The 25,962-nt window shown below is 44.3% G+C and overlaps 1 protein-coding gene across 1 annotated transcript in view; it reads left to right on the top strand.

The window, feature by feature from the left end:
- The first annotated feature begins 10,693 nt into the window (after nt 1-10,693).
- Fez1 (fasciculation and elongation protein zeta 1) overlaps nt 10,694-25,962 on the top strand; it is a 53,213-nt gene continuing 37,944 nt past the window's right edge. The window contains exons 1-2 of the mRNA XM_050125721.1: nt 10,694-10,860; nt 22,088-22,443. Of these exons, the coding sequence (XP_049981678.1) occupies nt 22,133-22,443 (311 nt within the window). The 5' untranslated portion in view covers nt 10,694-10,860; nt 22,088-22,132. The remainder of the gene's footprint in view (nt 10,861-22,087; nt 22,444-25,962) is intronic.

Raw genomic sequence — 25,962 nt, forward strand, 5'->3', positions numbered from 1 at the left:
GCGGCGGGGCTGCGTCCCCAACACCCCGGCCACTTGGCTAGCTCATGCCCGAAATAACAACACACAAACTGTATTCATTTAAGAACTGCTTGGCCCATGAACTCTAGCCCTTACAGGCTAATTCTCGCACCTGGACTAGCCCATTTCTAATGATGTGTGTAAGCACCCCAAGGTGCGCTTACCGGGAAGATTCTAGCCTATGTCCATTCTGGGTTCGGAGCTGAGAGGAGCTTCATTGCATGCGTCTGCCCTGCCCGGGAGATAGGAGCAAGCGTCTCTCAGGAAGCAGAGCAGAGTTCAAGGCCAGCCTGTTCTACAGAGCCTGTTCCTGGACAGCCAGGGCTGTTACACAGAGAAACCCTGTCTTAAAACAACAAACAAAGAAAAGAAAGAAAAATAAACAAACCCCAAGAAACATACATACACAAGCCCCACAAAAAATACAAAAGTAAAAATTTTAGCGCTCAAGAAGTTAAAGCAGAAGAGAGGTTGTTGAAAGTTTGAGACCAATATGGGGATATAGTGAGTTCCAGATGAACTTGGGCTAAGGAATCAGACTTTGACTCAAAAATAAATAAATAAATAAATAAATAAATAAATAAATAAATAAATAAAAAGGTAAGTTTCCACAGGTCGCCCAGAGAGCTAATGGTAAAGCTGCTGCTGAGCCCAGACTCAGGAGTTTTGCCAATGAGCCCTTCTTCTTCCCCTCTAGTTCAGAGAAGCTTTTAATGTGATCAGGTTAGATCTCCCACAATCCCATAACACATGACACACCACACTGGGAATTCTTCCAAGTCTCAAAAGCAATAGTAGACATCGAGAGATTTCTGTTCTAAACAAGGTAAGCAGAAAGAGTTAAGAGCGATTCTACTCATTTCTTTTGGCTTTAAAGAAGGTTGCTATTCTCGGGCTTGCGTGGGACCTCTAAGAGGTGAGGCATGAGCTCTCTCTGGTTTGTGTGCTCTGTGTCTCATTCTTGTTCCGATGTTATACACAATGAATAGATCTGAACCTGGAAAGAATCTGGATTTATTTGAATATGCAGATTTCAGCAATCTGAGGTTGCCAAGCCTCCCAAAGCTTCTGGTTTTCTATTCATTCTGTGCCCAGCTGCTTTGTGTGTCTCTAAGACAGCAGTCTGCAACACAGGCTTGTGTCACGGCCCAGGCATCCAATCAACAGCCAACAGTGAATGTTTCCTCTCTGAAACCCAGCTTCAGTGCCATGCCATGTCAGGAATTTCATATAACATCATCTGTCCCCTGTCCCCTCCCCTCAGTCTCTGTCTCTCCATCTCTCTCCTCTCATATTTTTAAGAACTTAAAAATTGTCGAGGTAAGGGCTCTTGCCTCTAAGTCTAATGACTATTGGAGCTCAACTTTAAAACCTACCACATGCCACACACAATCACACACACACACACACACACACACACACAATTTAAAAAAATCAGTGATATTTATTGCAGCATTTGTTAAATGCAGAGTTTTTTCTTCCTTCCTTCCTTTTTTCTTTCTTTTTTTTTTTTTTTTTTTTTTTTTTTTTTTTTGTTTTTTTTTTTGTTTTTTTTTTTTTTTTTTTTTTTTTTTTTTTTTTTTTTTTTTTTTTTTTGTTTTTTTTTTTGTGTTTTTTTTTTTTTTTTTTTTTTTTTTTTTTTTTTTTTTTTTTTTTTTTTGGTGTTTTGAGACAGGGTTTCTCTGTAGCTTTGGGGCCTGTCCTGGAACTAGTTCTTGTAGACCAGGCTGGCCTCAAAATCACAGAGATCCGCCTTCCTCTGCCTCCCAAGTGCTGGGATTAAAGGCAAGTGCCACCACCGCCCAACCCTAGCAGTATTTTTGGTAAAACTAGGTTTTTATAAGGAAGCACATAAATGTGGCTAAAAGAGGTTTAGGAGGCTAATGTGGGTTTGGTTAAGCGAACAGTGTTTATCGGAGTAACTGTATTCCCCACCTACTGAGAACACCTTTCCTTCAAGGCCTGGAGTTCAGGGTTGGTAAGCTCTCACTTGATAAGGTATGACAACCAGGGGAGATTGGCCTGCTTAACTCCTGTCTTCACTGACTCTGTGGGTAGCACTAGCTGCCACAAATGAGGCTTCAGGGGACATGGGCGTTCTCCTCTCATCATTTTCACAGTGCTGAACGCTGTCATGACTCAAAGCCGAGGACTTAAGAGGGACAGCTGTGGCCTGGGGCAGCACGTGCACGGCATGCTGGGCTCTGCAGATGTGCTGGTGGTCAAGTGATTGTTATTTGACTAGATAAGTGCAGTGGGATGGTAACATTCTATGCCATTTTCATTTCCTCACGTTCATTTCTGAATCATTACATTTCTGATACCTGGGCATGTGGAAGGGAGCAGAAATAGAGATGAGTCTAAGGCTGGAAATAGTGGGAGTTGGTCCTGGGGTTCAATACAAATGGAATCTCTGATTAAACCGGGCGTCCAAAGTTTCCCTTAAGTGAGTATCCCATCCCCATGACACTATTGTTTAGGACATCTTATGTCTTCATCAGCCCAGGCATATGCTGATCTGTATTGGTAAGTCACTTAGCCACAGGGCATTAAAGGCTGGTTTTTCTCTTTGACCACTGTAGATCTAAAAGTTTCCCAAACAATGGGAAACATATTTCCCATTTTGTTTTTATTTTGCTTGTTTGATATAGGGTCTCACTCATAGTCTGATCAGACTGGAACTCTTGGTGGCCCTGCCTTCTAGCCTCTTGTGCTCAAATCACAAGCTGAACACTGCCACCCTTGCTGCTCCCCAACTCTCACGGTATTCAGGATCAAGCCTAGGCTCTGGGCACAGGCAAATGCTCTACAACTAAACTGTATCTCTAGCCCCAAACTCATGAGAGATGTAGCAGCAAATGCCTGAATTCTGAGATCGTGGGAGGCTGAGGCAAGAGGATCGCTTTTAGTTCAGTGCCAGATTGGGCTACCTAGTAAGTTCCAGCCAACCTAGGGAATGTTAGCAAAGCCCATCTCAAAAAACAAACAAAAGCACCCCACCCAAAACCAAAATAAAAAAGATTACATTTGTGCTATAGGAATTTTCATTCTCTTGGGGGATGAAACTTCATTAGCTAGTTTGTGTATTTTGGAAAGGTTGTTTGTTTGTTTGGTTGGTTGGTTGATTTTTTGAGGCATGGGTTACCAGGTAGGAAAATTACTGCGTAACTGAGGATAACCTGCTACTCCTGCTTCCCACCCGCTAAAGACTGAGATCACAAGCCAGACGTTGGTGGCACATGCCTTTAATTCCAGTACCTGGGAGGCTGAGGCAGGCCTGGTCTACAGAGCGAGTTCTAGGACAGCCAAGGGTACACAAAGAAACCCTGTCTCAAAGAGCAAAACAACAACAAAAACTGAGATCACAGGCATGCATCGTTATACCCAGGTATTTTATGCTTTTCATCAGTCTGGAATGATTTGCTATCGATTTCTATATAGCTGTTTATTCTTTTTTTTTTTTTTTAAAGTAATACGGTCTGTTTCCCAGCACATTTGTTTTGTGGTAGAGAATAATTGCTTGCTGATGAGGTAGCTAAGAATAGATTTTGAAACTTAGGGAATATGCTGTTTCCCTTGTGATAACAAACCAGGGAGTTTTCATCAGCACAAGAGATTAAGGATGAGCTGATGTAGTGATTCATGCCCGTATTGTGTAACTTTTCCTGGGAGATGTGAACAGGTCTATTCACCCAAGGGAAGGTATCAACAACAGGCCAACACAACAATTCCACACACCTCTATGTCACCGAGCCAGCATAATTGGGGTACTTCTCTGAGGTACAGAAGAAAGGTTCCTTGTAGGAACGTGGGTAATTTAAAGGTTACTGAAAAGCCCACTCCAGCCAGCATGGGTGACCAAAAGCTCCCTGGAGCTCCCTGCACAATTTATAGACAGTGTGGCTAGTCAGTCTCCTCTCCGGCAATTGTTCCTGCTTATATAACTTAGGAGGGGACCAATGAATCTTGTATCTTTCAGGAGCTTCCTGAACCTTGGGTATTTCATTTCTTTCCTGAGTCATTGCCCCCCTTTAAGAGTGACTCCTGCAATTCAGAGGAAATAGCTACACAGCATCTCAGTGCTTGGAAGGCTGAGATGGAAGTTACTGTGAGTTCGAAGCAGGCTGTATAGTGAGTTCAAGGCCAGCATGGGATATAATCTGAGATCCACACTTTTAAGGGGGGGGGGAAGGAGGGAGAGAGGGAAGAAGAAAGAAAGAAGGAGGGGGGGAGAGGGAAAGAGGGATATTAAAGATAGAGATGGCCAGACATGATATCACATGCCTGTAATCCCAGCACTCAGGAGGCTGAGGCAGACCAAAGTCTGTGAATTCAAGGTCTAGAAGTGCGTAGTGAGATTCTTCTCTGTCTCTGTCTCTCTGTCTCTCTGTGTCTGTCTGTCTGTCTGTCTGTCTCTCTCTCTCTCTCTCTCTCACACACACACACACACACACACACACACACACACACACGACGGAGATGAATGATAATCTGGGCCTGTGGCACAATTTTGTAATTTCAACTACTTAGGAGAATCAGGCAGGATGATCTCAAGCCTGGAATTCTAGAGTGAGCGAGTCCGAGAAGATAGTTGGGAATACGGCACAGAAGAAACACGCTTACCAGGTACACACAAGATTTGACCTCCCTGCCCCACAGGACTGAATTAAAAAATGAAAAGAAAATATGAGTTTGCCAGGCAGTGATGGTGCACTCTTTTAATTCCAACACTTGGGAGGCAGAAGGTAGAGACAGACAGATCTCTGTGAGTCCAAATGAATACAAAATGAATTCCAAGACAGCTAGGGCTTCTTGAAAAAGAAGAGGAGGAAGAAGAGGAGGAAGGGGGGAGGAGGAGGAAGAGGAGGAGGAAGAAAAAGAAGAAGAAGAAGAGGAAGAGGAAGAGGAAGAAAAAGAAGAAGAAGAAGAGGAAGAGGAGGAAGAAGAGGAAGAAAGAAAGAAAGAAAGAAAGAGAGAAAGAAAGAGAGAAAGAAAGAGAGAAAGAGAAGAAAGAAAATATGTGTGAGTTTATTTATTTTTATTTGGGACTATGACTGACACTGATCCTTCCTTCCTTCCTTCCTTCCTTCCTTCCTTCCTTCCTTCCTTCCTTCCTTCCTTCCTTCCTTTTTTGTAGTGTGTACTGAATCTAGGGACATACACATGTCAGGCAAATATTCTACCACCAAGCTACATCCCCAGTTCTTACATAGGTTTTCAATAAAGGCCTGGTGACTCATTTTTCAGAATGCCATGGGAACTCACTTTTTCAAAAGTAAACCTTGTGAAGAAGATAAAGCATGCTGACCTGTATAATGTATAGTCTTCTGTCATTGGCTTTCTAATCTCAAAACCAATCTCTAGCCTTAAAGGCCATTCAAAAGGGGCATTGAGGACAGCCTTGTGGCGTCCAGTTCTGTTGTAGCGCAGTAACACAGTCCAGGAGTAATGTTGGTTTGTGTTTCAGACAGGTGGTTTAGACTACATGATCTTTAAATGCTGTGTTCTGAGACTCTTGGCCTTTTTCCCCCTCCCCTTCCTCATCTGCCTGCCCTCCCTCCCTTTCTTCTTTTTGTTCTTTTTGTGTTTACATGCATGCTCGTGTGCACATGTGTGGTGCCTTACGCAGGCCTAGAATTCACTATGTAGCTGTTCTAGTTTCATTCTGCTGCTGTGACAAATACCACTGCCAAAACAGCTCAGGGAAGGAAGGAGTTTATTTCTCTATAGTGGTATGTTATTTGTGTTTTAATAAATAAAGCTTGCCTGAAGATCAGAGGGCAAAGCAGCCGCACTAGTCAGCCATATAGGCCAGGGACTGAAGGCACACACCTTTAATCCCAGGACTCCGAGAAAGAAGCAGGTGGATCTCTGTGAGTTCAAGGCTACCCTGAGCTATACAAACTCAGTCCAGAAACAGAAACAGGTGGTGGTGGTTCACAGCTTTAATACCAGTATCCCAGCACTCAGGAGGTGGAGACAAGAGCAAAATGGCTGGTGTAGAGAGGAATATAAAAGGGAAGAGACAGGAACTCAGTGGAGCCTAGAGCCTGAGGTTTCATGGACACAGGATCTCGCCCTTTCGGTCTGAAGATTTGGTAGAGGCAAAAGGTCTCTCTAGTGGTTGGCTGCTTTCCTTTTCTTATCTTCAGCTTGAACCCCAATATATGTCTCTGGGTTTCTGTTATTTGTGCTATATTTCACCTTACATAAATTAACAATCAAGACAAGCTCCTAATCTGATCTAGGCAATTCCCCTTTCAGACATGTCAAACTAGTATAATAACCAAGGATGGCTTTGAACTTCTGATCCCCTCCCTTCCCCCTCCCATGCGCTGGAATTGCAGGCATATATTCTATGGTTTATGCGGTACTGACAATTGAGCCAAAAGTTTCATGTGGTTTAGCAAACACTCTACCAGGGCAGCTACACCGTGAGGTGAATTGCTAATCTCAGAGGGATTTGGCTGAGGATAGATTAATGGAGAGAGAGAGAGAAGCAGGAAGTCATGAAGTCATTTGTTTCCAAACAGAGTTTCTATTTGTGGCACTCTGGTACAGTGCAGTGATAGGGTATTCACCTACCACGTGTCAGGCCCTGGGTTGGATACCCAGAAGAGAACAAAGATTTACAAAAAAAAAAATAAATAAATCAACTAGTGTGCAATATGTGTGTGTGTGTGTGCATGTAGATTGGCCCAGTCAGTAATGTGCTTGTAGCACAGGCACCAGGTTTTGAGTTTCAACCCCAATATCTGCACAAAAGCTGGTCACAGTGAAGAGCAATTGTTTCACAGCTGGGGCCGAGGGAAAAGACAAACAGGCAGATTTCTAGAGCTTCCTTGGCAGCTTGGCCAAATCAAGGAACCCTACATTCAGTGAGATTACACCCTATCTCAAAATAATAATAATGATAATAATAATGGAGTTCTTCACCATCTTTCCTCCAACCAGTCAGCAGCCCTCACTATGAAGGTGGAACTGTTTTAGCAGGTAGAAGATCTACCCCGGACCCAGGTAGTTTTTCTAATTTCTTCATGCAGAATGCGAGTCCACATTTCTTTCCAGAAGGAAACCTCTGGACACTGTCTTCTACAAACCAAGTGCCCAAAGGACAGTCGGAAGAAATTCAAAAGGAAAGAACCCATCGTGCATCCAAATTCCAGCTTCCCGACACTGGTGCATCTCTTCTTGATAAAATGGCCAAGACGCCCAACAGCAGCAGATTGTCAGGGCTGCCCATACATACATACATACATACATACATACATACATACATACATAAATAGGCTGAGCAGCCATCAAAGAAGACAGCAATGGCTGCTGCTAAGGCCCCCATGAGGGCAGCACCTAAATAAAAGATTGTGACGCCTGTGAAGGTCTCTGTTTTTAAAAAATGCTTAGCCCAGGCTGGACTTGAACTCGTGATCTTCCTGTCTCTGCCTCCTTCAGCAAATCCTACCAGCATGTGCCACCTCAACCAGCGGTAGGAAAGAATTTTAAATAAAGATCCATCTGTAACTCTACATATGAGAGCAATTGAGGAAGACACTCCATGTTGACCTCTGCCCTCCATACATACACACCCATGCGGTACACACCCATGCACACACCCAAATGAACATATTCCATACATACATATATTTTTTAATTTAAAGATAAAAAGAAAATTTTTTAAAGTTTCCATTAGGGATGATAAAAAAAAAAACATTACATAGAAGGAGAATGGCAATGGTTGCCTCGCTAGTATTAAAGTCTGTAATAGCCCTGTATTGTACAATTAAGTTGTAAGACCCAGCCATGACAAGCTCAATAGAGGCCTGAGTCTCAATAGTTTACCCTAAGGCAATGCCTGGCTCCAATAAAGACCACAAACTGAGACTATCCAGGCACCACCCAGAAACAGACCATCCAAAGGAAATTCTACCATTCCAACCATTGTAGGCACACCTAGACAAATGTCAGCCAATCAGAGCTCCTGAACCTTAGAAATCCTGCACCCCCACCTTTGCTACTATAAAAACCCAACCCTAACTGAGCTCTGGGCTCTCAGACCACTTCAATATATTGGACACATGGAAAATTTGAGTTTGCAAACTTGTGTAATAAAGGTTCTTTGCTTTTACATACAGGACTTGGTCTCTTAGTTGTTTTTTTTTTGGGGGGGGGAAACTCTGATCTGAGCATAACACAATTATTAAAATGGTAAACTTTTATGTTATGCATGTTTATTGTATATAAATAAATAAGGCTGAGAGACTAACTTGGTTCACATTCTGAGCATTCTCACCCAAGTGTCTAGATCACTAGGCCTCATGTAGTGCTTTTCAAATCCTCACAAAACCAATAACAAAATAACTAGCTTATTAAATACTTACCATAGTCTAGGCATTGTACATTGTTTTATGTCATTTGGTCCAGGCTAGCCCTGAAGTTACAATCCTCCCGCCTTAGCATCTCGAGTGCTATGTTACCACATTCAGCTTGAACATTAGGGTTTGAAACTGAGTATTTTTAACTGGGCAAAGGTGGTGCACACCTTTAATCCCTGCACTTTGGAGGCAGAGGCAGGTGGATCTCTGTGAGTCTGAGGCCAGTCTGGTCTACAGAGCGAGTTCTAGCACAGCCAGGGCAACACAGAGAAACCTTGTCTCAGAACCTCCCCACCTCCCAAAAAAAAACCAAAATTCTGAGTATTCTCAAAGACCAATGGTTTTTTGAGACAGGGTTTCTCCGTGGCTTTGGAGCCTGTCCTGGAACTAGCTCTTGTAGACCAGGCTGCCCTCAAACTCACAGAGATCCGCCTGCCTCTGCCTCCCGAGTGCTAGGATTAAAGGTGTGTGCCACCACCTCCCAGGAAAAGATGTATTTTTTTGTGTAATAACTCTTTGTTTATGCCTGAGTGTGTATAGCCACAGCACTTGAGTTGCAGGGGCACTTGGAAGTCCAAAGGGGCTCTTGTAACTCCTGGAACTAGAATTACAGGCTGTTGAGGTGCCTGATGTGGATTCAGTTAATTGACCCAGGTCTTCTGCAAGAGCAGTTAGTGCTCTTAACTGCTGAACCATCTCTCTGGCTCAGAGAAGTAATTTCTAGGGGTTGGGAGTGTGGCTCAGTTGCTAGAGCGCCTGGTTAGCATGCACAAAGTCCCAGGATCCATCCCCAGAAACACATACAAATTCAGGGACCAGGCATGATGGCACACATCTGTAATCCTAGCACTTGAGGTGGAGACCGGAGCATCAGCGGTACAAGGTCACCCCTGGGCACAGAGAGTCCGAGTCCACTGTAACCTATGTGATGCACCGAATGATGCCGCCACCACCAAACAAACAAAGCCAGCATAAAAGAGTAAATTAAGGCCTCTGCTAAGGAGGAGAAGCAGCCAGCTCTCACAGTTCCCTCCCACCTGCCTGGCAGTTCTCACATGAATTCCTTCCCTTTAATTTCATAACAGGCCTCAGGTATGGGAGCTCTGATTACCCTCCATGTAGAGGAGAAAATGAGCCGCAGTGGGTATAATTTTCCCAAGGTCACAAAACCACTTTTGATACCAGGAAAATAGAATTTAAAATCTTGTTGTTACTACTATATCGTGTGTACGGGTGCACTCACTACAGAGCATGCGCATGTGGAGGTCGGAGGGCAACTTAGCGGACTCAGTTCTCTCCTTCCACCTTCCTGTGGGACCCCAGGATTGAACCCAGATCACAGCTCTCAGGCTTGTACAGCAAGCACCTTTCGCCTGCAGGGCCATCTCACCGGCTTCAAGTTAGGATCTTTAAACTGCCCTCCTTCCTAATAAGGATATTCTCATGTTTCTAATACCAGAAGGGCAGAATGGCTAGCCCCTCTTCTTATTTCACTGAAGATGTCCCCTGCTTCACCTCCTCCTCATGTCTGTCTGTTGGTGATAAAGAGTAAGTAAACTAACAAAGACCCCTTCACCTCTAGGCTGCCATCCTTACCGTCAGACAAAAGTAGGAGTCTCCAGGCAGACGTGCCTCTCTTGTGCGCTCCTTTTTTTTCTTGTACGTCATCTTTCTTATTAGATTTCATATTGGATGGCGATAAGCACAGATTTATATGAGCACATCAGTGAGTGAGGTACATAGGCTCTAGGGGGTCTTCCATATTCCCATGTCTTGAATTTTCCTCTATTAGCTGAAGTTTTTCTATTCCTGGAATCTTCTTACTCAGATCTCTTACTTGTGTCCCACCGTTTTGGGTGACCGAATCAACCCGGTCAACCAGCCCCTCACCTTGACCTTGAGCTATGAGGCACTTTGGGGAAGGGCGCATCCCTTGGCCTGTCCACTTCAACCTCTACTACACCAGAAAGGGGAGTCCAGAAAGTGCCAGAGGCTCTTTGAGTGTATCTGTCAACGTCCGTCTGCCCATCTACTTCATTTGCCTGCATTTTTATACAAAACCTAGTGTTAGGCCCTCTGAAGAATCCATATTGGTAGCGATTGCACGCCCCCATCTCGGAGCTTCTGAATATTCATGTGGGAAGCAGAAGGGCCGTTATCAAAGAAGGGAGAAAAGGCAATTCATAAATATTAATAAAGGCAGGTCCACGTGCTCCAAGGAAAGCTATGAATGTTCACGAGAGGATGACGTTTAGGCCCTGGGCGCGCCCGTTGGGCGGGTGCCCGAAAGCGAGCGCGCCTCCGGGAGCTCGGGCACGAGCGCGGGGACCCGGCGCCGCCGGAGCAGCGGGGTAGCACTCGCTGGCTGGCTAGCCGCTGTCGCTGCGCTGCACCGGGCTCCTGCTAGCCGGTGGATGGGGGTGTCCGGCTGAGCCCCGGGATCCGCGTCCCTCCACCAGGACCCACACAGGTGAGGTCTCGGGGTTAGGGGGGGGAATGACGACCTTAGTCTGAACTAGACCCAGTACTGGGGGGCAGGGGATCGAATCCGGGTGATGAAGGAGGCCAGAGGACTTAAGATCTCTCATAGGACTCTTGGGATATGCGCGACTCTCATCCCCATTGGGTCCCATCCACACACTGAAAAAGAAGGGCCCGTGGGCCATCGCCCTGGTTGTACCTAGTTGTGCCGGAGCTCAGCACCAGGGCCCCGGAGTGAGATGCTGGATTGCTGGATACTGGTGGCATCATCTCAGAGCATCGTGTGTGTGTGTGTGTGTGTGTGTGTGTGTGTGTGTGTGTGTGTGCCGAGAAACACTGCCTGATTGTGCTGGAGCAATGTGGATCCCCTATATCAATCCAGGACCGTTATCTGGTCCGGTTATCGTGGGCATCTCAAAATCATCTTTGTGCCTGCAATCTACTTGTGCCCCCTTGGCGGGATGTGAAGGCTTTCCCAGACGGTGCATTCTCACAGTGTCAGAACCTCTGACTGCAGTCCTGGGGGAGCGATTGTTTTACAACACAGAGCAGGTCGGAGAAAGAGCGAGTGTGGCAGAGAGGAGTGGTGTGTGCAGGGCCGGCAGTCGTCCTCAGGGCCCGGGGCTTTGCAGATCAGGGGGCTCAGCTTAAGGGGTGTTATACAACCCGCTCTTCTGCCCTCTTGCCTTTCCCTTCGCATCCTGTCTTCTGGCACGACTCACACCATTCCAGGCGTCCAGGTCTTTTTTGGCAAAGGGACAGTGGAGTATGTGCAGGGGCTGCGTGGGATGAGCTGGGCTTCCTCGGAGTGACAGCCATTGTGCTGCCTAGAAGAGCCTTTCTTTACTCTGACAGAAGAGGGAGAGGAGGTCTGAAATGGAGGTGAATGGAACAGAAGAGAAGGGGGGAAGGGTACGGAGTCCAGTGAAGGGGTTGCTGAGCCATGTGCAAATGAGTATTTATTCTTTCTGGCAGAACGGACAGCTAACGCTAGCCAGGTTTTGCAGAAGAGCAGTGAGAATCTGGAAGTAGATAAGCGAGGACATTTTAAGGGTCTATATGGGGAGGGGAGCGAAGGGGAGAGGAAGCACAGAGTCAACTAGAGAGCAAGTGATGGAAAGAATAAAGAGATGGAACGGGCAGTGTGGAGGTGCAAAGAGGCCCAGCAGGGGAAGCACATTGAATTCTTGCTCCCATCCACCATTCTCTTAGTTCAGTGAAGCAGGGGCTGGTGATTTGTGCTGCAGACCCAAGCCGCAGCAGCTACTGTACCGTTAGGCTGCAGGGAGAGGCTTATGTGCTTCCTACCGGGTGTCTGTTGAGCTCTGTGTGTGCATTTCTCTTCCGAATGACATCACGCATTTGGAGTCAGAATAGATGGAATAGATTGTATGAAAGGCTTAAGCTATAGTCCGCACTATGTTCTATAATAACAAGAATACGACAACTTGCCCGTTACTCCCTCTCTGTCATTTTTGTATATCTAGTTATTTTGGGAGCACAGGGAGGATGGTTTTTATATGGATTAACATCAACTTTTTTGTGTGCGGGAGAGGTGAAAAGAGAACCTCAGGTGTCCCACACGCTAAACAAGTGCTCTATGACTGAGTTGCTCTTCCATCCTTAACACTAGCTTTTAAAGGAGGAGGGCTGGGAGAGAAGCTGAGGCTTGACGTCTCAGCAAGCTTGCCAGGATGGAAGGATGGAGGGGCTACTTCAGACATGTCAGTTAAAGCTGGGCGGTGGTGGCGCGTGACTTTAATCCCAGCACTTGGGAGGCAGAGGCAGGTGGATCTCTGTGAGTTCAAGGCCAGCCTGGTCTACAAGAGCTAGTTCCAGGACAGGAACCAAAATCTACAGAGAAACCCTGTCTCGAAAATCAAAAAAAAAAAAAAAAAAACCACAAACAAAAAAAAAAAAAAAAAAAAAAAAAAACCAACAACAACAACAAAAAAAAAAACCAGACATGTCAGTTGGGAGATAAAGGCAGCCTACCTAGAGGAGTACAAAAGAAAATGAAGTAAAGAAGGAAGGTAGGGTACCCTTATTAAAAGGGTGCGCCAACACACCAACCCCTTCTCAAGGCTTGACTCTCGCTTCCTCTACCACAGCCTGAGACACAAACGCTCTGTCCAGACTGGGTACCGTATTAATACAGATTCCCATTTGTGCTCTCAGATTTAGCATCATCTACCCGATCGTTTGCATTGTACTTCACGTTTCCTGGGTAGGGTGCTGATGAAAACCAACCAGGATATCTCATGGATTGTTCCTACTAGCCTTGTTTCCGGACTCCGAACCTTGATAGTCATATCTTTTTTTATAATACTTTTTTAAGTTTGACTTGATTTATCTATTATCAACCATGTGTCTGTGATGTGTGTGAGTGTAGACACGAATGTGCCACAGCACAGTTTGGAGGCCAAAGGTCAACTTTCAGGTGTTGGTTCCCTTATGGAATCCAGGGATCAAACTTAGCTCCTCAAGTTTGCAAAGCGAGCACTTACAGCCCACAGAGTCATCAAGATCGGCCATTTCTTTTATAATCTTGTAGCAGAATCTTTTTTTCTCTAGGGTTTGTCTGAGTCAAATATAGACCACTCTCTTTTTTATATTTTTTTAAATTATGCGTATGTGTCTGTGCACATGAGTGCGGATGCCCTTCAAAGCCAGAGACATTTGACCCCCTCCCCCCAACTCCTTCTGGAGCAGCTGTGAGTCACCCTACATGGGTGCTTGGAGTTGAAGTTAATGTGTGCTCCTCACCACTGAGCCACCTCTCCAAATCTTAAGCATGTCTAAGATCTGTATGGTAGTCCAGCAATCAGAGCTCAGTACGTTCATTTGCTTTCTTGTTTGAAGCAGGCTTTCGTGTAGCCTAAGCTATCGTGGCACTGGCTACGTAGCTGAGAAGGACCATCGATTCCTAACCTTTCTTCCCCCGTTGACCCAGTGCTAGGATTTCAAGTGTGCATCATCGCCACAAACAGCTTGAAGTTGTCTTAGTCCTGGATTCTTCTCAGACTGGCTTTTGTTGCTGGTTGATGGTACAAATTGTGCAGTCTGGAATCAGCACCCCAGCTAGCGTCACCTTCTCATCCTAGATCCTCTGCCGTTCCCATAGAGAAACACACGTTACAAGGAATCATAAATATCTGTAGTCAATTGACAACTGACCAGCTTTTGTGTCTCTCTAAATTGGGACCCGTGATCCGGGAAAATTTGACCAAGTGAATTAAAAAAGAGTCCTTGATGGAGAAAAAAAATGCCCAAATTCTTTCAGCATTTTTCCTCTCACTTGGTCACATTTTGAAGCGGTGTACACAGAACATCATGGCAAGGATATTTTTCACATGACACATGCTTATCCACAGTTTTTGTTTCTTGATTTTACATGTTCATTTGTTTGAGACAAGGTCTCACTATGTAGCCCTGGCTAACCTGGAACTCACTATGTAGATCAGACTAGTCTTGAACTCAAAGATTTGCCTGCTTCTGCCTCCTGAATGCTGGGTTTAAAGACAGGAGCCACAACTCCTGGCAACCACACTTTTATGTAAGTAATATATCCTGATTTTCTTAGGAAAGTGAGATCACCTTCAGTTGTATATTTACTATTATTTAAAAAAATTTAGATTCATTTATTTTGTATGTATGAGTGCTTTTCTTACATGTATGTCTGTGTGTCACATACATGCCTGGTACTTTTGGAGGTCAGAAAAGGGAATTGGATCTCCCAGAAGTGGGGTTATGGAGGATTGTGAGCTGCCATGTTGGTGCTAGGAATCAAACTTGGGTTGAACAAAAGCAATAAGTGTTCCTAACCACTGAGCCATCTCTTTAGTTCCTACTTATTATTGTTTTTAAGTGTTTTACCCTTGTGTGTATGTGTATGTGCACAGTGGTATGCACACCTGTGTGTGGGGAGCCTCGGGGTTCTGAAGAGTTTTTCAGATTCCCCAGAAGTGGAGTTACAGGCACGCAGTTGTGAGCTACCTGGTGTGGGTGCTGAGAACCAGACAGAGGTTCTCTACGAAAGCAAGTTCTCTAAACCGCTGAGCCATCTTCCAGCCCCACAAATGCTATTTTAAATCACATTTTGTAGATGAGGAAACTGAGGCACAAAGTGCAGATAATTTGCCCAAATTCTCACAGCTAAGGTCATTAGACCAGGACAGAAAGTGAGGGTCTAGGTTCTCAGATATCACAGACCAGAGGTTGGCCTTGAACTCACGGAGATTTATTTGCCTGCTTCTGCCTCTGCAAAGGTGTGTGCCACCACCACCCGGCCTTTCANCTCTCTCTCTCTCTCTCTCTCTCTCTCTCTCTCTCTCTCTCTCTCTCTCTCTCCTTTGGTCTGAAATTTCAGGGCCTTCTTTTGCAACACTTTTTTCTGACTACTCCTGTGGTAGTTTGAATGTAATTGCCCCCCATAATCTCATAGGGAGTGGCTTTGTTGGAGTGGATATGGCCTTGATGGAGAAAGTGAGTCACTGTGGGGGCAGGCTTTGAGGGTTCCTATGCTCAGGATACTACCCAGTGTCTCAGCTGACTTCTTATTGCCTACAAGGTATAGGACTTTCAGCTACTCCAGCACTATGTCTGCCTGCATGATACCACACTCCCTGTCATGATGATAATGGGCTGAACCTCTGAAACTGTAAGCAAGCCACCCAATTCAATGTTTGCTTTATAAGATTTGTCATGGTCATGGTTTCTCTTCACAACAATAAAAACCTTAACTAAGACAACCTCCAAACTTTTTCCCCATTTTTTATTTTATGTGTAGGTATTTTCCTTGCTTGTATGTATGTATACTGTGTTCATGCAGTGTCCAGGAAGGTCAGAAGAGGGTGTTGGATCCACGGTACTGAAGTTAACAGATTGTTGTGAGCAGCCATGTGGGTGCTGGGAATCAAGCCAGGGTCTCTTAACCACAAGCCATCTCTCCAGCACCCTACACACAGACTTTTAAATTGTTATTTCTTTGAGATGCCCAGCATCCTCTTTTATGATCCTTGAAAACTCTGATACCATTATTTACTTTTTTTTCTGGTTTTTCGAGACAGGGTTTCTTTCTTTCTTTTTTTTTTAAAGATGTATTTATTTTTTATGAATACATGTTCTGCCTGTATATACGTGTGCAGGTCAGAAGAGGGCACCAGATCTCATTGCAGATGATTGTGAGCCACCATGTGGTTGCTGGGAATTGAACTCAGGACCTCTGGAAGACCAACCAGTACTCTAAACCACTGAGCCATCTCTCCAACCCCATAATTTACTTTTAAACTACTGGTGAGAATTTTTATCATTAAACTATTTATTTTTCTTTTTAAATGTCTTTCCTAAATCTTCACTGCCCCAGTGACTTGTTCTTAGTTTATTGGTGTACACAGTATCTTCATCCTTTGAATTTCTGCACCTTTTTGGTACCTTGAGTTACTCTTGGCTCACATTCACTGTCTAAAATGGTTCCTCTAGGCCGAGTTTCAGTCATTCTAGATCTCTGACATCTGACATCAGAATTTCTAGTGACTCCCTCTCTTTCTGACCCATCATTAGGATTGCCACACTATTTTTCCTCCTCTACACATGAGGCTGGGTGATCTCATGTCCTTCAAACAGTGATTTTTCTGTCTCCTTTTTTTCTTTTCCTTCTCTCTCTTCCTCCCTCTTTCTTTCTTTCCTTCCTTCCTTCCTTCCTTCCTTCCTTCCTTCTTTCTTTCTTTCTTTCTTTCTTTCTTTCTTTCTTTCTTTCTTTCTTTCTTTCTTTCTTTCTTCCAATGGGGTCTCACAAAACTCAGGCCAGCCTCATACTTGATATATTGTTGAGGATGACCTTGATCCTCCTATTGGGTTAGTAAAGTGGCAGAAGTAGGGTCATCTACTAAGATCCATAACCTCATTAGCTAGTTGGCTAGATTTTCAGTACCATCCATAATTTCTCTTCTATTGAGCAGGCCCTAAGTCCAACACTAGACAGCTGTTGGTTACCACCAAGATATGAGTGCCACCGTCACACCCTTGGGAATAGCTTGCTGTGCTGTCATTATTGCAGTTCATAGTTGGGACCCTTGGTTGCTTCCCTCCCTTGGCAGTTTGCTCAGCACCTTTTGTTACTATGTAAGCTTGTCCTCAGAGAGGAGGAGTTCAGGTCAGACCAAGCTCAAAGCCCCCAAGTTTCTGAAGTACATGCTGTCTTCAGCAATAGGAACTTACCTTCAAGCTCTGATGGGCAGCCAAGGGCAGCAGTGATTGCCGGCATTGCTTTGGGAGTCTGCTGGACTCTTAACCGACAACTCTAAAGGGGGTTTCATATGTCTGGTACTGAGGTTTTTTTTGCTAAATAGTCTATGGTTCTTGGGGGGATCATTGTCAACCCAAGTAGCATAATTTTATTTAAATCATATATGTAAACATATGCTCATATACTTATATGGATTATAGTAATGTTAGGTAAATAAAAAATAATGTTTCCTTATGGTCTTTTCAAACATCCTTTGTGCTATTTATCCCTCCCCCTTTCCTCTTCTGTATTGAACTCTCTCCTCCATCCCCAATTAATCCCACCCCTTTTCTTCCCATTTCCCCCTCTGTATCACTAGTGTCCTGTTAGTGCCCTTTCTAGCACCTCTTCCCCCTGCCTCATAGTACAATTTTGCCAGGTTTTTAACAGCTACTCCAAGTTACACACGCACCTCTGAAGACTGACTTTGAGACTGACCTTGAACTGATCCCTCTGCCTCTACCTTTTGCTGCTGCTGGTGTTTAACTATGCTTCGCCGTGCTGCACTGAATGATGTTTTCCAATCCACAGAACAAAATACTGTGGCTTGAAATGGAAACCAATTTTACTGAAATATAGGTATAGCCAGAGACTTTGTAGGGGTTCGTACACCATAAGGGAGAACTTCTTCTTTTTTTTTTTTAATTTTTCCCCTATGGCAAACTATTGATTTTATTTATTTTTATTTTAAATTTTGTTTTAATTTTTTAAATTTATTTAAGGGAGAACTTCTGATTGATATTTGGTTGAGCATTTTTTAAGGTTGTGTTGGTGTAATATGGTGGCTGCTAGGCACACATGAGTTGAATATTTGCAAGGAGGTTAATCCAAAGAAAGACTGTAACTATAAAATGCACGTTGCATTTCAAATGACTTAGTACAAAATATGATCTCTGTATTTTTAATATGAATTATATATTAATATAGTCATACTTTGGATATATTGGATTAAGGAAATATGTTTCTATAATAAAAATATAAAGCTATTAAAATGAGTTTCTAAAGGTGTTAGCTCAATGCCAGCATTTTTATAGCAATTCATGAGGAAATCAGATCCTGGGATACGTGCCACTGAGTCAGCCACTGCAATCAGGAGTCTTGGCAACCTCTCATTTTTCTCTGTTGAGAATGGCCTTAGTTAGGGTTCTTATCGTTGTGATGAAACACAATAACCAAAAGCAACTGAGGGAGGAAAGGGTTTGTTTTTGTTTATGCTTCCACAACATAGTCCATCATCAAGGAAGTTAGGAGAGGAACTCAAGGTAGGAGCCTGGAAGCAGCAGGAACTGGAGCAGAGGCCATGTAGGAACATTGCTTCTTGGTTTGCTATCCATGGTTGTTCAGCCTGCTTGATTATATGACCTCCATAATGGGCAGGGCCCTCTCATATATCAATCAAGAAAATACACCATAGACTTGCCTGAAAGCAAATCTTATGGAGGTATTTTCTTAATTGATAGTTCCCTTTCCCGAATAACTAACATGTCTCAAGCTGGCAATAAACTAGCCAGGACAGGATGGAAACCAGGGCCTCTACCACTAAATTATACCTCTAGCCTTGCTCTATTTGGTTTGGAGTGTATTTTCCCCCCAGCATTCTCTCTCTTTTTTTTCTTTCTTTTCTTTTTGAGATATAGTCTTACTATGTAGTCTTGGCTGGCCTGGAACTCACTATGTAGAAGAGGGTAGCATTGAAGTCAGGGACAATTTATTTGCTTGTGCCCCCAGAGTTTTGGGGCTACAAACATGTTCCACCCTTTCTGGCTGGTAAGCCTTTCTTATAATTATCCTATCATGTTTCCTTTGCAAACTAGAAATGTTCAGAACATATTTTGATGCCGCGGTAACTGGCTTGATCTCAGCAAAAATATCAGAGTAAGGGCCAGTTCTTGCCCAGCATGCCCTCTGCTTTGTGTAGAGTTTAGTTTTGTGTATAGAAGTAGAGAGTGAGCACTTAGTGGGCAAACCTCATGACTTTTGGTATCTGTCGAGACTTACATATCTAACTACCAGAAATCATATAGACCAGAAGAGAAAAGCTGGCTACCTTTCCATGTTACCAGGATGGAAGCTGGGCATGTGTAGAAGGGTGGCAGATGGTGATGCTGTTGGACACGGTATATGGGGCAGAAGAGCGTGTCTCAATAATACACATTGATTGGTTGCCTGGCCGCAGGGCAGTCAGTGTGCTAAAGTCCTGGAGGATGTCCAAAGGACGTCAGTGCCTTCAAGGAACTTGTATTAAAATTGGGAAGGGCCCTAGCTTTGGGGACTGAAGCGTAAATTCCAGTTGAAGATGGGGTTTGGCTGGGCGGTGGTAGCGCATGCCTTTAATCCCAGCACTCAGGAGGAAGAGACAGGCGGATCTTTGTAAGTTCGAGGCCAGCCTGGTCTACAAGAGCTAGTTCCAGGACACGCTCCAAAGCTACAGAGAAAGCCTGTCTCAAAAAAAAAAAAAAAAAAAAGATAGGGTTTGAAGAGGGCTGGATGGGGGGTGTGGGTCACAGCTGCTGGGCTTTAGCAGACTTAGATGTGTAGTCCTTGTGCAATATTCAAGATGGCTGTGGATTTGGCCTTTGGAACACAGAGGCTGATTCTCTCCTCCCTCCGCCCTGCCTCCCCACACCTTCTAAACAGGTTATCTCTCACTCTGTATTCCTGGCCTACCTGGAACTCACTCCATAACTCAGGCTGGCCTGGAACCTGAGACAGGTCTACCCCAGATTCTCAAGTGCTAGAATTATATTTGTGAGCTTCCATTCCTGACTAAAAGCTTAGTTATATTCTGTGTAGATTTTTTTCTTTGGGTAGACCCATGATAGGGATCGTACACAGAGATCTTCACATACACAGTAAGCGCTTTGTCATTGACCTGTATTCCTGGGGCTTTATTTCTTAGAAGACAGTAGACAAAAGGCTAGCACCAAGTTTCTGGGTCCCAGCTATCCTGCCTCCTGAGCAGCTGTGACCTCAGGTACAAGCGCCAGTATTGGGCTGCAAAGTGTCTATTAGTGTTTTATGCATTTCTAGGATTTATTAATGAGGAAAGCAATATCTAGATCCAGGATCCCGTTTCCTGACCCGTAGAGCAATACATGTTTTAAAATTTAGATTATTCCATACTTTGAACGGGAGTAATTGCCTATTTGGCATTTTATCCACGGTGGTCTGAGGTAGTGAGTTCTGTTATTTAGTTTCATCTTTATCTTTTGGTATTAGGAACAGAACCCAGGGCCTTAAGTGTTCTGACCTTGTGCTCTGCCATTAAATTAAACTCCCATTCCCTTCTATAATTAAAAAATTAATATTTCTTTAGCATAACACTCTCAGTGGGATAAATTCAGACCACAGGCAGCTTTATATTCATGTTAGGTTTCATTGTCAAGTAATTTTAGGTCATGCTGGGTTTGGATACAAGAAGTTGTGAAAAACAAACAAATAAGAAACCATTAAATTAGGTCTGGTAGCCTAGTAGCACAATCCTATAATTCCAGCTACTCTAGAGGCTAAGGCAGAAGGACCTGTGTGGGCTAAAGAGTGAGTTCAAAGTCAGTCTAGATGATGTAAGGACAACCACTCAAAAGGAAAAGTAAAAACAGGGCTGTTTATGTAGTTCTTTGTATGTGCAAGGTCTCAAGTTCAATTCCCAGTACAGAGAGAGAGAGAGAGAGAGAGAGAGAGAGAGAGAGAGAGAGAGAAGAAGAAGAAGAAGAAGAAGAAGAAGAAGAAGAAGGAGGAGGAGGAGGAGGAGGAGGAGGAAGAGGAGAAAGAGGAGGAGGAGGAAGATGTAGATCCTGTTGTTTTTGGTGGCTTGAAAAAGAATAAGAGGAAGGGCAGAGAACTTAAGTAACTTGCTTAAGGTCAGAGCTGGTAGAGATAAAAGAATGCAAATCTGAGTGTCCTAGCCTGGACACTGCATGTTTCATTACTGTGGTTTGGGGACAACTCCAGAACTTGCTTTGTTTGTTATGAAGATACGCAAAGATATTTGAACTACTTAAGTGCATTGTAGTAGGCAACTTCAGAAGCCACAGATACTCCAGTAAATATTATCTACCGTGGTTGTTGTTGTTGTTGTTGGTGGTGGTGGTGGTGGTGTGTGCATGGGCATGTGTGCCTGCATGTGTGCATGCATGCGTGTGTGAATGTGTGGATATGTGTCATATCCTTGTGTGCTTGTGTGTATGTAGCTGTGTAAGCCAATGTGAGCGGATGTGGAGGCCAGAGGTTGGTATCCACAAGGTTCCCTTAATTGCTTCTCCACCTTATTTTTTCACCTAAAGAATGGAGGAAACTTTGTCTAAAGCCGAGTAATAGTATAGATGGGAAATACCCAGCAGCCACAGCCCTGAAGGTACTCAGGGCACCCACCTTATTTTGTAGACCAGGACCTCTCATTGAACCTAAAACTTGCCATTTCAGCTAGACTGCCTGGCCTATGAGTCATCTGCCTATCACACCCTCCAGTACTGGGGTTACAGACACACCCTGCTCTACCCCGATTTTATGTGCGTTCTGGGGCTCTCAACTCAGGTCCATATGCATATGCAGCAAGCCCTTTACACTCCGAACCATCTCTCCAGCCCCAGGATAGGTTTCTTGTTTCATTAGGCATATTTTATTAGTGCATATTAATTATCCAAAACGACAATTATGTTTCATTATAATTTTTCACACATTTTTATAGTGTGCTCTGATCATATCCCCCTCCTTTACCTTCCATGCCCCCTTTCAAGTCCCCTTCAAGCTCTTATCAAACAAGTCCCCTTCTCCTTTCATAAGCATTTTTTAAATCTAGGTTTTGCACGGGGGAGAAGGACTCTTTGTTTTTCCAGGGGATGTAGAGTAATGGAAGATGTGATCTGGCTCCTCGGCAGAACTGGCACGAAAGCTCGGTCCAGACTCACGCTGCCCTGTGTATTTCTTCCAGGGAAACGGAGCTTGACAGTTGCAGTCACCCCACTGTGGTGCCAGGATGGAGGCCCCGCTGGTGAGTCTAGACGAGGAGTTTGAGGATCTGAGGCCTTCTTGCTCCGAGGACCCAGAGGAAAAGCCGCAGTCTCTCTACGGCTCATCTCCTCACCACCTGGAGGACCCTTCCCTCTCTGAGCTTGAGAATTTTTCTTCCGAAATAATCAGCTTCAAGTCCATGGAGGACCTGGTGAATGAATTTGACGAAAAGCTCAATGTCTGCTTTCGGAACTACAATGCCAAGACAGAGAACCTGGCTCCAGTGAAGAACCAGTTGCAGATGCAGGAGGAGGAGGAGACTCTTCGGGATGAGGAGTAAGACGCCTTAGCTCCCCTCTCCTGCACCAGGCAGAGTCCACGGTTGGGCTTCTTGACCTAGAGCTAGTGCCGGTCTAAAATGTTACGTGGGCAGGACTTAGATGCTTACGTTACCGTAAGCTGCTGGTGACAGCTGACATTACTCTCTATGTGTCTCCCTGTAGTCACCCTGGGAAAGCTTTCTTGGGTTGAAGCTACAGGAATAAAGGGTTCAGGTTTTTCTAGATACAAAATAGAATTTTTTTTTCTCAAGACAGGGTTTCTTAGTGTAACCCTGGCTGTCCAGGAACTCGCTCTGTAGACCAGGCTAGCCTTGAACTCACAGAGATTCACCTGCCTCTGCCTCCCGGGTGCTGGGATTAAAGGTGTGTGCCACCACTGCCTGGCCCAAACTAGAATTTTAAGAACAAGAAAATGTAGGGATCTAGCTTCCCCTCTCTCCCTCCCTTCCTCCATTCCTCCCTTCCTCTCCACCTCTCTCTTTTTGTTGAAGATTTATTTTCATTTTTGTGTACGGGTATTTTGTCTGCAAGTATATATGTATACCACACATGTGTCTATTTTTATAGAAACCAGAATAGGGTTTGGGATCCCCTGAAACTGGAATTACTGATAGTTGTGGGCTGCCATGCGGAAGCCGGGAATTGAACAATGTTCCTCTGAAGATCAGCTAGTTCTTCTGACTGCTGAGCCATCGCTCTAGCCCTTTTTACATATTTACATACTGTATATGTATTTGTGCATATGTACGGGCACATACGTGTCATCATGCATGTGTGGAGGTCAGAGGATAACTGTCCACCTTCTACCAGGTGGATCCTGGGGCTTGAACTCAGGTCATCAGGGCTGGTGGGAAGTGCTTTTACCCACTGAGCCATCGTCAGGCTTTCTCCCTTCCCTGTGGTAACCTCCCCAGACATTAAAGATAAACTCCAGAAGAGAATTAATTAGCTGGGCAGTTTGGCTCAAGAGACACCTAAATTACAGAATTACAAATCTCAAAATTGTTCATAACTCCCATTGAGATATGTCCTAGTAAGATAGCGTCTGAATTGAGAGCCCTGGACAAAAGAAACTTGGAACTAGGCGATGTGGCCTTTGAGTGCTTGCACAGATTTCCCACGTGGCTTACTAGCCACCTTACAGGGCCATAACAGCTGTGAAGGAAAGAAATCTGAGTGAAGCATTTCCTGAGGAGAAGCGAGGAAAGAAGCAATCTGCTCCATAAAGAAGCCTGTTCCAGGGCTGGGAACTTGGCTCTGTTGGTAGAGTGCTTGCTCAGCCCACATGAAGCCATGGGTTCCATCCCCAGCACCAAGTAAACTGGGTGTTGTGACTCATGGCTGTAACCCCAGCACCCAGAAGTGGACGCAGTGGGATCAGAAGCTCAGGGTCATTCTCAGCTACAAATACCATTTGGGACCAACTTGAATACATAAGTTCTAGTCTCAGAAAGAAAAAATAAAGCATTTGAAGGGTTTTTAGAGATTTAGAAGAAAATGCATGAGTTCCCGTATGGATAAAATACGCATCAATTTTTCTTTAGAAATAACACAAAAAATGTCAAGTAGTTGGGTTGCTAGGACCAACTGTACTTCGTTCATCCCCACCCATGTGGGGTCTTTAAGCCAGGGCTTTGTACGTACTAGACAACGGGGCTACCGCCGATCTACTTCTCGGCTCCCCCTTTTCATTTTTGGATTTGAGTAGAAAAAAAACATCCATAATAATTGGGTAAGAAATATTTTGAAAGCCGGGCGATGGTGGCGCACGCCTTTAATCCCAGCACTCGGGAGGCAGAGGCAGGTGGATCTCTGTGAGTTCGAGACCAGCCTGGTCTACAGAGCTAGTTCCAGGACAGGCTTCAAAGCCACAGAGAAACCCTGTCTCGAAAAAAAAAAAAAAAAAAAAAAAAAAAAAAGAAATATTTTGAAGACCCGATTGCTTGATGGCTTGAAACTAGAGAGGGTTGCCCCTCTCAAAAATACAGGAGCATGGTCTGTATCCCTCACTGTTACATACCCCGCCCCTTACACGGGGCTTCGTGTGCAGTAAGCGACCACATGGTGTTCTTAAATGGATTATTTTTACTAGTGAACGTGCTGGATGAGTAGTAATAACTCACCTTGTAGATCCAGTCATTGTATTTCTAGGCCACTCTTCTCTTTAATTTATGCTAGTTCATGATCACACATTTCACTCTGGTGACCGGAGCTATGACTGTGGGTTGTAGGTTTCAGTTCAGTTTTAATATTTCCAATCGATTCTTTCAAAATTTTGCACTAGTTATAGTTTGCTGGAAAAAAAATAAGAGTTTTCTGTTGGGCTTTATTAGAAACACAGAGTCTATGAATCCTAATTTTCCTACTGTCTGTGTGACCTTGGTTAAGTCCACTTAGCTGTAGTGGATTGCAGGGGTCCTCATTTTTGAAACCTCCAGAGCTCAATCTTGATGAAGCAGGGCTAAGGACTTGCAGAGAGCCCAAGTTTGTCCCTCACTCTGGGCAAGCTCTGAAAATGGCGTTTTCAAACGAGTTCAGTTCCGATTGTATTGCTTCCAGTTAATCATCTCTTTGCACCTGAGCCCTTCCTCCATCTATTAAGGTGAAAGCCCAGTGAGCGGCTTCTCGTTCCCACCTGGCACATTAGCAGAGACCGCTCCATGTTAATTACCATCACAGGGGATTATTGGGCTTCTCAAGCAATGGTTTTCTGTCCTGACTGCCTTATTGATGCCTCAGCTAAGAGACTCAGCTTGGATAATTGCTGAGCTGGAGGTAGGGGAAGATGTGGGGAGTAGGAGGGGAGGGAGGGAGAGGTCAACACTGTTCTTTCCAGGCATATAGTGCATATAGAAGCCTCTGTAAAATTCAAAATAAAAGTAAGAATCACATTGCCTACTTTGTTTTGCAGGCGCTATCCAGATCTCTCAGCTGTGGAATTGTGGCTAAGCAAAGGAAAAGGATGATTCAAAGGCTAACCTGGTCCTAAGTCTCCCCTAGTGTTGCTGTGGTAACCTGCTCGGGTTTAGTATTTAGAGGGATGGCTCATCCCCAAATAAGCTGGATAGATTTTAAGTGGAATTAGAGATGAAGCGTAGAAGCCCCAAATAAAAACAAGGGGATTCGTGGTGAAATGAAATTCCTTAAGATAGCACAAAGCAGAGGAAATGCAGCAATTGCATTTCTGTAGTTTGGAACCATTTGGCTAATAGGGGATTGACTGACTTGTCAATGTATCTCTGATTCAAAGCACAGAGATTCTGGTATTAAAGGAAAGCCGTCTAGGTGGCACACACCTGTGCACTCTGGAGGAAGAGGCAAGAGGATGACAAACTCAAGGCTACACAATCAGTTCTAGGACAGTCTTGTTTGTATGAGAACATCTTTAAAAAATATTTAAAGGGAGAGCCAGATTTAAATAGTATATATTCTATCTATCTATCTATCTATCTATCTATCTATCTATCTATCTATCTACAATCTGTCTCTCTGTCTGTCTGTCTATCTATCATCT

Source organism: Alexandromys fortis, unplaced genomic scaffold, assembly GCF_014885135.2.
Source record: "Alexandromys fortis isolate MF-2015 unplaced genomic scaffold, M_Fortis_MF-2015_v1.1 scaffold_253, whole genome shotgun sequence".
NCBI classification, from domain to species: Eukaryota; Metazoa; Chordata; class Mammalia; order Rodentia; family Cricetidae; genus Alexandromys; species Alexandromys fortis.